We start from the raw sequence: 12,204 nt of genomic DNA on the forward strand, positions 1-12,204 counted from the left end.
TTTGACCATTGAAATGAAGCTGGCCAACGCGAAGATGCCATTTCCATGACTTATCTTCCATCACCCCTATGTGGCAGCTTCCAATCGTTTTGTTCAAATTCAATGGAAGCATTCCTTTCTTTGAAATTCGAACATGTGCAATAAGCTTTTCTCCTTGCATTTATGAGGATGAGAAGCATATTTTCCATATGTATAATGTACCCTTTCTAGAGCAATTGACCAATGCTCAAAATGTTGCTCTTTATACCTGGTATGCAGTAGATATCAGAGATGCATTCTTCTATACAATCCTTCTGGATGATCATGATCTTCTCTTTGCCTTCAACTGGCAGCTTTGAGAAGTCACCAAGACTCACAGATCCATAGGCCCCATCTTTGAGTTCTGCAAATAACTCATTTTCCCCACACATATGGTTGCTTGCACCAGAATCCAAATATCAAATATCTTGTTGGATGTTGGAATCATGGTGCACTAGTAAGACAGTAAGTTCCTCACCAACATTTTCACTTAATCTGCCATGTTAACATGCTCAGCATTTTTATATGAACATTCATTGGCATAATGTCCATATTGCTTATAGTTATGAAACTGGATATGTGTATTTCCTTGAGTAGGCCTTCACTCTTGAGACTAATCTCGATTTTGTGCATAGCCTCGACCTCTTCCTCAGCCTCGTCCTTGGCGACGGCTGGATGAACTCCTGCGTCGTGAGTTATGTTGTCCATGACCTCCACTTGACTTGTCAATAGGCAGCTTTGACTCCAAAACTTGCTCTAACATTGTGGGGCTTACATTCTTCTAAATGCATTGCTCGTGAACTAGGAAGGATCCTAGCTGTTCCTTTGTGCTCATAGTTTCCATGTCCTTGGATTTCTCAATAGCAGTCACAACATGCTCAAAGTTAGATGTAAGGGATCAAAGGATTTTCTCTATGACACGAACATCGTCAAGCTTCTCACCATTCCTTTTCATTTGATTCACAATTACAAGTAGTTGAGAGTAGTAGTTTGAAATGTTTTCTCCTTCTTTATATGAGCAGCCTCAAAATCTGCTCTTAAGGATTGGAGTTGAACTCTTTTTACCCGATCTACTCCTTTATTAATTGTGCTCAGAGTGTCCCAAACTTGGTTGTTGGTTGTTGCTGCTGCAACCTTCTCGAACATTGCATCTTCCAGACCTTGGTACTGAAGATACAACACCGCCTTGTCCTTCTTTCGTAAGTCCTTGAGAGTGTCCCTTTGCTTGGCAATGTAGGCGACTTCTTGCTTAGCAGTGGGTTCAACATACTCAATACTAACAACTTACCATAGCTCATGTGATCCAAACAATGGTTTGAATTGGATGTACCATCTTTCATAATTTTCTTTCTTCAATGTGGGAACCTAGAGCTGCACCAAGTTGGACGCCATAGTTGCTGCACTTTCCAGAATAGAATTCTGGCTCTGATTCCAATTGTTGTTATTCAAAGTTTGCTAACTCAATACCAATTACATGGGTAATAAGTTTACAAACTCTATCACACCTCTCACTACTACTATGTTAGAAACTGGACCCATTGAAAGAAAAAGAACCAGCAAGCTTTGATAAAAATAATACACTGACATATTAAAAGAGTTTACAAACTGATTCCTAGCTTCTAGATGGAGTTGGATATTTCAAACGTACATACACATCCCTCGTGTAGAGATTTTACAAGACTTTCTAAACATAACACTGAATGTTATCCATACAAAAGTCATATGGCTGCTGATGTTGAAAAACAAACAAGGCAGCTTGTAGACAGATTAAGGCATGCTATCGGTAAAAGATAGTTGTGCAGCCGACAATTTCAACTGTTGCCATTTATTCCTATTCAAATTCATTTTGCTTTTGACTTCCAACAAGAAACACCCATTGGTTTTCAGGCTTGGGAAACGTTTGTTCCTGGTACGGAGAAGAAGAAGCTGCGCGAGAAAATAGCGGAGGAGCTACTTCCCGAGAAAATGGAGGAGCAGCAGCTGATGGACGCAGGAAATCCTGTACTCCCATGGGACATGATCGTCGAGATTCTTTCGTGGCTGCCTCCCAAATCACTGTGCCGCTTCACGTCTGTATCCAAGCCCTGGAAATCCCTAGTATATAACCCTAATTTTGTGAAATTTCACTTCAAGAAATCATCTGAGAACAAAGATGCTTTTTTCTGAAGACGAAGAGTCATGTTTACTATGCCAGATGGTAATTCCATTTACTCTCTGAACCTTGGTAACTTACTTCTGAGTTACGATGAAAATTATAGTGACATTGGTGATTTGGTAGCTCCTGAGGTAGATTTGGTTCGTACTGAGTTTCCATGTGGTAGGATTGAGGATTTGTTGTACTGCGAGGGATTTTTGTTGTGCGAGTTGGGTAAGCCGGAGCAGTTGTATCTGGTTAACCCGGCTACTGGGGAAGCCAAGAAACTGCCCGAGGGACCTAAATATCTCGATCACAAGGGGTTTGGATTTGATCACTCGGCTAATGATTACAAGGTTGTTTGAGCAGTGTATTCTAAGCGGTTGGACACTTTTGATTTTAGTGTCTATTCACTGAAAACTGATTCTTGGAGAGTGGTTAAAAGTCCAATTCAGTACAATGACGCAGATACTACTCATGGGGTTCTGCTGAATGGAAGTGTTCATTGGGTGATGACAAAAGTTGGCAAGGAGTCATCACCCGTGATTGTGTCTTTCCATTTAGCTGAGGAGGAGTTTCGAGAGATTCCACTGCCACTTAAAGGTTCCGGTTTCATCCCAAATGAATACTATGTGTTGGGTGTCTTCAGGTATTGCTTATGTTTAACACGTTGTGACGATTTTAAAATTCATGATGAGTTTTGGGTCATGAAGCACTATGGAATTAGGCAGTCTTGGACTAACATAAAGACCTCCTTCCGATACTCTGAACTATATCATACGAGCTTTTGGAAGGACAGTCATGATCTGTTGCTGCTCGACTGTCAGTTTGTTATGTATGATTTTAACAAGAAAAGCTTTCGCAATCTGTCAGTTCGGGAATTTCTTGAATTTGAAAACGCTGGGATCTACATGGAGAGCCTTGTTTCACCCAATTACTATGGCGGTCTTGATCCAGAACATGAAATATGAAAGAATTTGATGGTAGGTAAAGAAGAATCCTCTCAATTACTATGGTGGTCTTGTTTCAATCTCTTCTTCGATGGTTCTCGTTTGTGATATGCTGAGATTAGGCTTCGGCTAAAAGGCGTGTTAACAAGTGGAATGATTTGGAACTGTATGTGTTTGTTTGCTCGGCTGTTAACAGGACAGGCTGCACTTCATATGTAATTGTTTTATCATCATCTCTAGCGTTTCATGCCATGAATGTAACAATGTCTCGTGTCTACTATTTCTTTGCTTGATGTGTTCATAATTTTGCTTTCCTTTTGCCTTTGGACAGTAGTTCTTTACTAGGTATTTAGCGGCACTTTGTTAAAAGCACACAATAAACTCATTCCACACTTTGTTAGGTTCTTGTTTAGGAAACATCGAAGGTGTTTTTCTGAACCAAAAAGCTTTTTGTTTTCCTATCTCTGCCATTTGTTGACGAAGGCGTCTTTGGTTATGTGTTAGCAATTTTGACACAATCAAAAGCACTTTCAAGTACACCCTTCTTGTTGGACACGGTAGGTTGGCTCATAGATACACCAGTCGTTGAAGTTATATATTGATTAACTTGTTCTGTACTACCGTTCTCACTGGTTCTGGATGTTTCTGTTTGTTCGATGCAATTTGTTCAAGAAATGGTAGCTTCTTGTCCATTTTCATCCCTTGTTTCTGTTTGCTGTAGTCCCTTCTCGTAATTTTCTGATTTCTTTGTTTGGCTTTGGTTTACAAATTAAATGCATTTACAATATCCGTAAGGAACTTTTTATGGAAATGATTACTGGAAACTCTTGAAACTTTTTGTACAAATGTTTGCTGGAATTCTTTAACTAACTGTCCTCCTTGTATCGCAGAAGAATAGAGCCTGAAGAAATGAGCTTCATCTTTTTGTTCGTAGAAGAATAGAGCTTGAAGACGCAAACCTTGGTTTGGTTTCGCTATAATAGGATGTGCAACACAAAGCTTTTGTTAGGTTTCTGGCTGTCGACTTCCATTACATCTGCATGTTTTGAACAGCCTGCTAATATCTCTGTGAAATCCTGGTTGTTAGATCAGTTTCGTTTTTGGAAATCAACGCATGTAAATTTGTTCGGAGTTTTCCTCTGTTCTGTTTATTGTTTCTTGATCGGCACCAACATCCTTAAAAAGTGAATTACAATACAAATCAAAATGCATGTTTACAGGGTTTCTAATTGATGCAGATCTAAGTTAAGTTTAGTCGTGGGTTTTTACAGTTTGTGGCTGTTCAAGAGAATTACTTACATATTATACAGAAACAGCTCCATGAACATGTCCTGAATCCAAAGTATAAAAGCTTCAACGAGTTTCGCTTCTTCATAGAAGACGAGAGAGCAATCAGGGTTTAATTCTTTTGGCCATTTCTTTCCGAAGGTGAAGGACCCTCTCTAAATTGCCCTTCTCCAAGTGGCTGGAAATCAGGGTCTCATATGTACATACACTCGGGGCTATCGAACGATCTTTCATGATTCCAATATACTTTTCTGCTTCCTCCGGTTTCCCTGTTTGGCAGAAGCTCTTTATCAAGGATGTAAAAACCGAAATTCCAGGAGACAGCGACCTCGACTCCATCTCATAGTAGAGCTTGACAACTTCCTGAATGTCACCTTTTCTCTCAAACCCGTTGATCAGATGGGAGTACGTAATCTCGTCGGGTACAAACCCTTTATCTAACAGGGTAGTTAACATTTCATTGGCATGCTCTGCATCTCCAGTTTCACACAACTTTCCAACCATCTCGTTGAAGGACGAACAACTAGGGATGAACCCGCTCTCCATCATCTTCTTCAAGTAACTCGTGCTTGCTTCCGCTCTTCCGGCTTTGGAACATCCTTCAATAAGAAGATTATAACTCTCGTCATACGGCTTTAAATCCATAGTTTCCATCTCGTGCATCATGCATTGTGCTTCGTCAATTCGTCCTCCTTCACAATGAGCTCCTATCAACAAGGTACAGATGAAAGAGTTTGGTCGAAAACCTCTCTTAAGCATTTCTTCATACACCTCCCGTGCGGAGTTTACATCTCCTAGTTTAACCTTAGCGCTTACAATCAATGAGTATGCAATTGTATCAAGAACCATATTTCTTTGCAACATTTTCTTCAATACCACCATTCCTTGCTCAACTCTACCCTCCTCCAAAATCCCGAAAACTAAACTAGTATTTGCAACCACGGCAGGCGAGCATCTCTTCCCATGAATCCTGTCCAGCATGTCAACACGTTTCCTCAACTTCCCTTCCTTGCACAAAGCATCAACCAAGATTTTAATCGTCTCTTCGTTCGGGTACCTTCTTTTTTCGATCATATGCTCATAAATCTTCCAAACCAGAGCAGTCCGGTCAGATTTTTCGACGACACGAAGCAATGTGTTGTAACTTATGAGACTCAAAGGCAACCCACGTTCCCCCAAATAACAACAAACATCAAAACCAGTCTCAAACATTCTCAGCTTAGCATAAGCCCGCACCAGCAAATCAAACACAAACGGACTCGAAGCCGCGACCTCATAACTACTAAGCAACGAATCCACAACCGAATACTTCGAAGGATTTCCGACATTTTTCTTCAAAACCGATTCGAGCAATGCCCTTGCATCCATGAGCAGCCTGGCTCTGGCTAAAATATGAATGGTTATGGAGTAGGACCAAACCCCGTGTTCGAAATCTTTGCTGTGAGCTGCCCAGTGGAAGAAACCCAGAGCCCGTTTCGCATCGATGGGTTCCTTCAGTGCTAGCAGCACACTCTCGACGAGCTCTCCGTCCAATTTAACGGACTCGAACTTTGTGGACAGAGTGTCCCAATTGCAGCTGCTTCTGAACGAGTCGCGGATGGATTTGACGACGTCATTTGGCGGCCCTGAGTTTGTGTGGATCAGTTGGGTTTTCTGATTGATGGGTTTGGGAATTAAAGATTGTGCAATTCGACGCAGCAGAGAAGCCATGTAATACAGAGATGAAGTCGTTCGGTTCTGTAAATTTCATGTACCTTCGAAAACCACGGAGGCGTGCCAATAGATGAGTATCCTTTCCGGATTCCGGATCCTCTTTGTAAAGATAGCGGAGATTTTTAATCATATCCGTTCATTATACATTATACGGTCACTTTTTGTTAGACATATTAAATAAAAAAATTAATAATAATTTTTGACCGCCTGATATACGATGAATGAATGTAATTAAATGATTTCTGGGATCCTCACAAACAGGATCCAAAATGGATCCTTATTGGTGCCAATACCCAATAGGCAATGCCCGGCACTTGGCTAAAAAAAGTCCTGCTATTATGGTCTAATTCTAGTTACTACCATCCACTCATAATGTGGCTTTACTCAATTTTCACTGTTGGTGTAAATAGATTGATGTATTAAAAAAAAGGAAAACTAATGAAAAGGGCTTGAAAACTTTGAGTTTTAATGATAAGGACAAAATAAAGGGTAAAGTGAATAGTACCAGGATTGACTTTTTAGTGTAAAAATGTGGTTTTTCGTTAAAGTGAACAGTACCGGGTGCTTTTCGTTAAAGTTCCCTTAAAAAAAATCACTTTTAACTATTTGAAAATTATTACGACATTTCTCCATCTATTTATTTGAATGGAATTGGAAACTCAAGACATTACATACTTTTTCTTTTCTTATAAAAGAATATATTTGGACTAAGTTACATGATGTTCAGCCATAATAAATTGATATCGAACTCATCATTCACAAAAGTTAACTCAAGACATACCACTTATAAGTGAGAAATATTGAGAAATTGTAGTACTTTTTTTTATTATAAATGATATTGTTAAGGGAATTTTAACGAAAAGCTCCCGGCACTGTTTATTTTAACGAAAAATCACATTTTTACACTAAGAAGTTAATCTTGGTACTATTCACTTTACCCTTTATTTTGTTTTTATCGTTCAAACTCAAAGTTTTCAAACTATTTTCATTAGTTTTCCTTATTATTAATCGAAACTACAATCAAGGGAGGGGATAGTTTTTAAAGCCATGACGCAATAGATTGAATAGGAAGCTCTATCCACTGATTAGAGCAATCTATCATTTGCTGGAAACCATCTACACTTCTTGTGAAGTGGGTAAATGGTGTGATTATCATACTGTTGACCCTAGAAACTACAGAGCCTACGTGGCGCGCCGGCCGAGTATTTTCTAAGCTAACTACGTCCTTTGGTGATTGCGAGGGCGTGCCAACTCGTCGGCCGAGCTCGGCCGAGGAGTAAATTTGTTGATGTTGCATTGAGCGCGCTGATGACTTCTGTGTCTTGCGATTGCGGCCGAGGAATGAACAATTCTCGGCCTCTTGGGTTCTAGAGCCTGAAGACAAGGCTGCTAAAATGCGAAGTTCACGAACCGAATTCGGCTTTCAACGTGCCGAATACAATAACCTGGTAACACCTCACTTCGCCGAGAAGGCTGATGAGATGACCTCGACCAATAAGGATTCGGAAATCCTTCTCGACCGAGACTTGGATAGGTAACCAGTCGTCCTCGCCGTAGTGCTGTTGATGCCAACGGAAGATGCTGCGAGATCGGCTAATTCTACGGTGACAGAGCTATCTATGCCGACTTAAGATATCACCGGTTGCTTTCACAGTGCTGTTGATGCCAACGGAAGATGTGTCAGCGAAAAAGAAAAAGAAAAATCACAAGTTGTGAGAGTTTGCGCAGGGCAATTTTGTATTGATTTTGTAGGAGCCTTTCTGTCGCAGAATAGCTTGTATTTATAGTATTTTGTACTTGCTTGGCACGAACTGCAACTCTGACTCCTTCAAAATCGATCCGTGTGAAATGCCAAAGCCTATCCTCCAGCTTTTGTGACTTTTCAAACCTAATAAAAGTTAGGCTTTATCATATCTCATAAAAAGCCTAGCCCACCTAAACTTCTTATCATCAAAACCCCATCTGACACCATCCATCACCATGTAAAAAGACCTAGTCTACCTAGGTTCCTTACCCCATCATTATCCAAGACCATGACTTTAAAATCATCAAATCCAAGTTTTTTTCAATCTGCACGTTCATTGCTAAACATCCAAATTAATTTGAACTGTATCTCTTACTTGAGGATATAATTTGCATCCTATCCATCCCATTTAAAAATATGTCAAGATAATTCAAATTAAAAGATAATTATGATAAAAACCATAATATTATCTTTTAACAAAAATATCTTCACTTTTCCATCCGACGGCTGAGATCTATGTTTACTCTACGGTCTCAATTACACGGGCCGATGGTGTAAATTTGGGTCCAAACACATACATATGTTTACCAATTTCTTCAGTACATATATTTGTATATGCATTTCTTTTATACGAGATGATGGTGGTATTATTATTACAATAAGCAAGAAAGATTTCAATAGTCAATGAAAGCACTCTAGATTAAATTTGGAGCAGTCTTAAACAGGGCCGGCTCTGAGTGTAGTCCAAGTAAGCGCCCGTCGAAGGCCTCCACTCGGATGGGTCCCCAAAATTTTTAGTATCCTGTAATTAACATATAAATACAAAAAATAAAAAATAAAAAAAATCATAATTTAATTTTTGGTCCAGTGGAAATGGTTGACTTCCTTTTTCTTTTGGGTGTTGAGTTTGAAACATGGAGTTGCTTTTTTAGGGACTATTTTTTTTTTTTTAAATAAAATTTACTCCCATTCTATTTGTCCAAATGCATATAAAGTTATAAACTCTAGTCCCCTTGCAATCTTTTTTTTTTCCTTCAACTTCCCAATCACTCTATTTCTATCGAATGTTTAAATCAACTATCACCTGATCTTGAAGATTGTATCTGAAGGTAATCAAAACTTTGAATTTATATTTTGCTTTTCAATAATTTTTTATTCAATTGATTATTTTAATAATCGACTGGTTAGTGTTATGTTGATTTTAGAAAGAAAAAAAAAGCACAAGAGAAACAATTGGCGGCGTTGAATTTATTATACTCGTCAATCAAGTTTTATTGTTCTTTACTCTCTTGATCATCAAGTTCTATTGTTCTTCACTCTTAATCTTAGACTCTTAACCGCAAAACATTTAGTATATTTGCGTCAAAAAACGTGAGACATGTAATATATTAATTTAAGCAATGTTTTATACGATGTGGAAATATTTAAGTAATGTTTGTATATTTATCTTCTTTTGATATTAAATTTTAATGGTATTTGATGTGAAAATAGAATTTTTATATATTCAGCGAATTCTTTTTATACATATCAATATACAAAGAACTGAGAATAAAAAAACTTTAGGACCCCACTTCAAAGACTCTCTTAGAGCTCCCAAATTCTGGCCTTGGCCTTCAACTATGTGACCCTACTGTAATGTCCTTTGCCACCCACCAACCTCAGAGCAAAATAATCAAACACTTACAAAACCAGAATTTATGAATTTTCGTTAAATTGGGTTTTATTTCCAATCCTCTACACAATGTGTTGATGAACCAACCAAAACCGAGGTCAGATGGAATTGCGAATGATGCTTTCTATCACTTTCTTGTCTGCTCTTTAATTTCCAGAATTATATGACTTGATTGTTATATGATTTGCTTTTTTAATAGAAGATCTTCTCATACATGCATGAATAGAAAAAAGAAAACTTCGAAGAGTAAAATAATGGGATCGATCGATTATAAATTAATTAATTAATTGTAGTATGCAAAAAAAAAACAGTGTTACATTAGATTCAGACATTTATCGAAAATGAAACATATATATTATTGTACATAAAAAAGGGACGTCTAAACAATAATAGACTAACCAAATCATACTTTATCAGTAAATCTACAAAAAACAACTTAATTAAAGAACTGCAGCAGGTTGAACCATGTCATTCCAAAGGTCCTCCAAGTCTATCATGATGTCATGATCACCATCAGCTTCATAAAATAATTGTGAGTAGTCAAAATTGGGAGGTGGAAGTTAATCCTTATCATTCATGACAGGATAATTCTGATGTATACTGGCCGGACTAGCAAGCGAAGAATCCATAGTGGAATCGGCAACAAAGTAGTTTGGCTAGTCTTGTGTAACAAAGTGGTGTGGCTGATTAGTGAACCCAGTCATAGCAGTCTGCGGCGAATCATAGTGAGAGAAAACAGTACTACTACTTGGTTGTGCATTGGAGTAGTGGTGTTGTGGCAAGTCGGTCACATTATTTACAAAGCCTTCGTGCTGAAGATAGTCTTCTTGGCTAGCCATACGTAGTGAAGAAGCCATGGTGGGATTGGTAACAAAGTAGTTTGGTTGGTCTTGTGTAACAAAGTGGTATGGCTGATTAGCAAACCCAGTCGTAGCAGTCTGCGGCAGATCATAGTGCGAGAAAACAGTACCACTACTTGGGTCTTGTGTACTGGAGTAGTCGTACTGTGGCAAGTCAGTCTCATTATTCACAAAACCATCGTGCTGAAGATAGTCTTGTTGGTTAGCCATGCCTAGTGAAGAGGCCAAAGTTAGACATGCAGCTTCTGCGATGAAATCATCTGGCCTCGCCATTGGTTCTTGTGAATCATTGTAGCATTATGGAAAGTCGGTAACATTACAATGCTCTTACTGCTGCTGATTATAGCAATGATCAACGTTATTCACAAAACCATTGTGCTGAAGATTAATCCGTTGCTCTTGCTGCGGCTTTTGCTGCTGTGGGTAACGATTGGTATTAACGTCCTCAACAACCTCAAAAGACACGGGAGTAACATAAGATTCATCAATATTCTCAAATTTCCTTTGAATCTTTTTTCTTTGTGATTCTACTACTCTGGTCTCCTCGCGATCATCCGCCTTTCTCTTTTTATCATAATTCTTTCTAATCCGGCAGACTACATAGTCATCACTATTACTAGTTCTTGAATTATTTGATTTAATGGACATGGCCAGTTTAGGGTCCAGGCTAAACTCGTGCATAATCCAATAACCGTTTTTTTGAAGATATTTAGTATTCGCATATGTAAACCTTTTCCACCAACCTATCGTCTCTTTAGTCTTCGGATCTTTGACTTTAGTCCCTGAATTCTGGCCATGCCATGTCCCAGACCCTATCGTGCGAGCCACACGCGAACCTGTACCCTTGCTGCTCGTAGGTTTAAGTTTGGTAAAGAAGTAAAGGTCTTCACCTTTTCTTAAAGTTTGTCCACCATTGTTCTTCCATATATCTCTCGCCTCCATGCTACCATAAAGATCGTTATCTGGAATAACATTCTCATCCTTAAAGGGTGCGCCACGAACCTTGTTGCGCATATAATATCCCACTAACTCCTCGTCTCTTGGGTGAAACTTGTAACCTACTGGAAAGTCATTAGCAGATGCCATATATATTTCTTGCTTCCGCTTTCTTGAGAAGATGAGATTTAAGAAGGGCGGGAGGGCTGCGGGGAGAGAGATTTTTTCTTGGTTAGGGTTTTAGATACTTGGAGTCGATGTGTTTCTGTGAAGTGGCTTTGATTATTGCATTTAGTCCTTCCACTCCAAAATCATATATATAGATTTTAGATCTAACCATCTTAACCTTTCATTTAGGAATCATTGCCCTAAAATCATGCTCAAAACACGCTACAAATCTTCACTCGCGGTGGAAAAGTAGGAGTTTTTTTAGGTCAAGAATTCCTATTTAATTTGTTAGCAGAAGATGCAAATATTTAAAAAAAAAAAAGGATCTTTAGATATAGACCCTTACCATTCTTATTTTCTAGATAAAAACCTACCTAGTTATAAATATCCAAATAAAACCCAAATTTACAAATGGCTGCCAAGTATAGGAGTAATTGACCTATAATTTGTACCACAATATTCAAAATAAAAATCAATACATGTTATTGCTCACCTTAATTACAATGAAAATATAATTATTGCACATATTATTACCCCAAACACACACATATATATGTTCAAATGTATATATTACTACCATAAGCTCAATATCTCTCTCTCTCTCTCTCTCTCTCTCTCTCTCTCTCTCTCTCTCTCTCTATATATATATATATATATATCAATCTACCTATATTTAAATTTATGATGAGCAAATAACATATCTTTTGTAGGTAAATTAATAT

At 38.3% G+C, this 12,204-nt stretch overlaps 3 protein-coding genes across 3 annotated transcripts; 1 reads left to right on the plus strand and 2 right to left on the minus strand.

The window, feature by feature from the left end:
- Window positions 1–1,740: 1,740 nt before the first annotated feature.
- LOC139189512 (F-box/kelch-repeat protein At3g06240-like) lies at window positions 1,741–3,123 on the plus strand. The gene is made up of 4 exons (XM_070808475.1): window positions 1,741–1,801; window positions 1,886–2,087; window positions 2,277–2,474; window positions 2,556–3,123. Exons 1-4 carry the CDS (start codon window positions 1,741–1,743, stop codon window positions 3,121–3,123), a joined length of 1,029 nt encoding a protein of 342 aa, XP_070664576.1.
- Window positions 3,124–4,223: 1,100 nt separating this feature from the next.
- Window positions 4,224–6,192, minus strand: LOC103448322 (pentatricopeptide repeat-containing protein At1g66345, mitochondrial). Its single transcript, XM_008387566.4, has one exon. The coding sequence runs from the start codon at window positions 6,097–6,099 to the stop codon at window positions 4,495–4,497; it is 1,605 nt and encodes a 534-aa protein (XP_008385788.1). The 5' UTR covers window positions 6,100–6,192; the 3' UTR covers window positions 4,224–4,494.
- Window positions 6,193–10,705: 4,513 nt separating this feature from the next.
- On the minus strand, window positions 10,706–11,464 carry LOC103448439 (NAC domain-containing protein 104-like). Its single transcript, XM_008387703.1, has one exon. It carries the CDS (start codon window positions 11,462–11,464, stop codon window positions 10,706–10,708), a length of 759 nt encoding a protein of 252 aa, XP_008385925.1.
- Between the last annotated feature and the right edge of the window lie 740 nt (window positions 11,465–12,204).

The sequence above is a fragment of the Malus domestica genome, chromosome 11 (assembly GCF_042453785.1).
Source record: "Malus domestica chromosome 11, GDT2T_hap1".
In the NCBI taxonomy this organism is placed as follows: Eukaryota; Viridiplantae; Streptophyta; class Magnoliopsida; order Rosales; family Rosaceae; genus Malus; species Malus domestica.

Bases quoted from the DNA above. Each gene is read 5' to 3' on its own strand.
- LOC139189512 (XM_070808475.1), top strand. From the start codon at position 1,741: ATGGCTGCTGATGTTGAAAAACAAACAAGGCAGCTTGTAGACAGATTA. The intron at 2,088-2,276 runs GTCTGTATCCAA...TGAAAATTATAG, and splicing joins AAATCACTGTGCCGCTTCAC to TGACATTGGTGATTTGGTAG. The intron at 2,475-2,555 runs GTTTGGATTTGA...TTTTGATTTTAG, and splicing joins AAATATCTCGATCACAAGGG to TGTCTATTCACTGAAAACTG.
- LOC103448322 (XM_008387566.4), bottom strand. From the start codon at position 6,099: ATGGCTTCTCTGCTGCGTCGAATTGCACAATCTTTAATTCCCAAACCC.
- LOC103448439 (XM_008387703.1), bottom strand. From the start codon at position 11,464: ATGGCATCTGCTAATGACTTTCCAGTAGGTTACAAGTTTCACCCAAGA.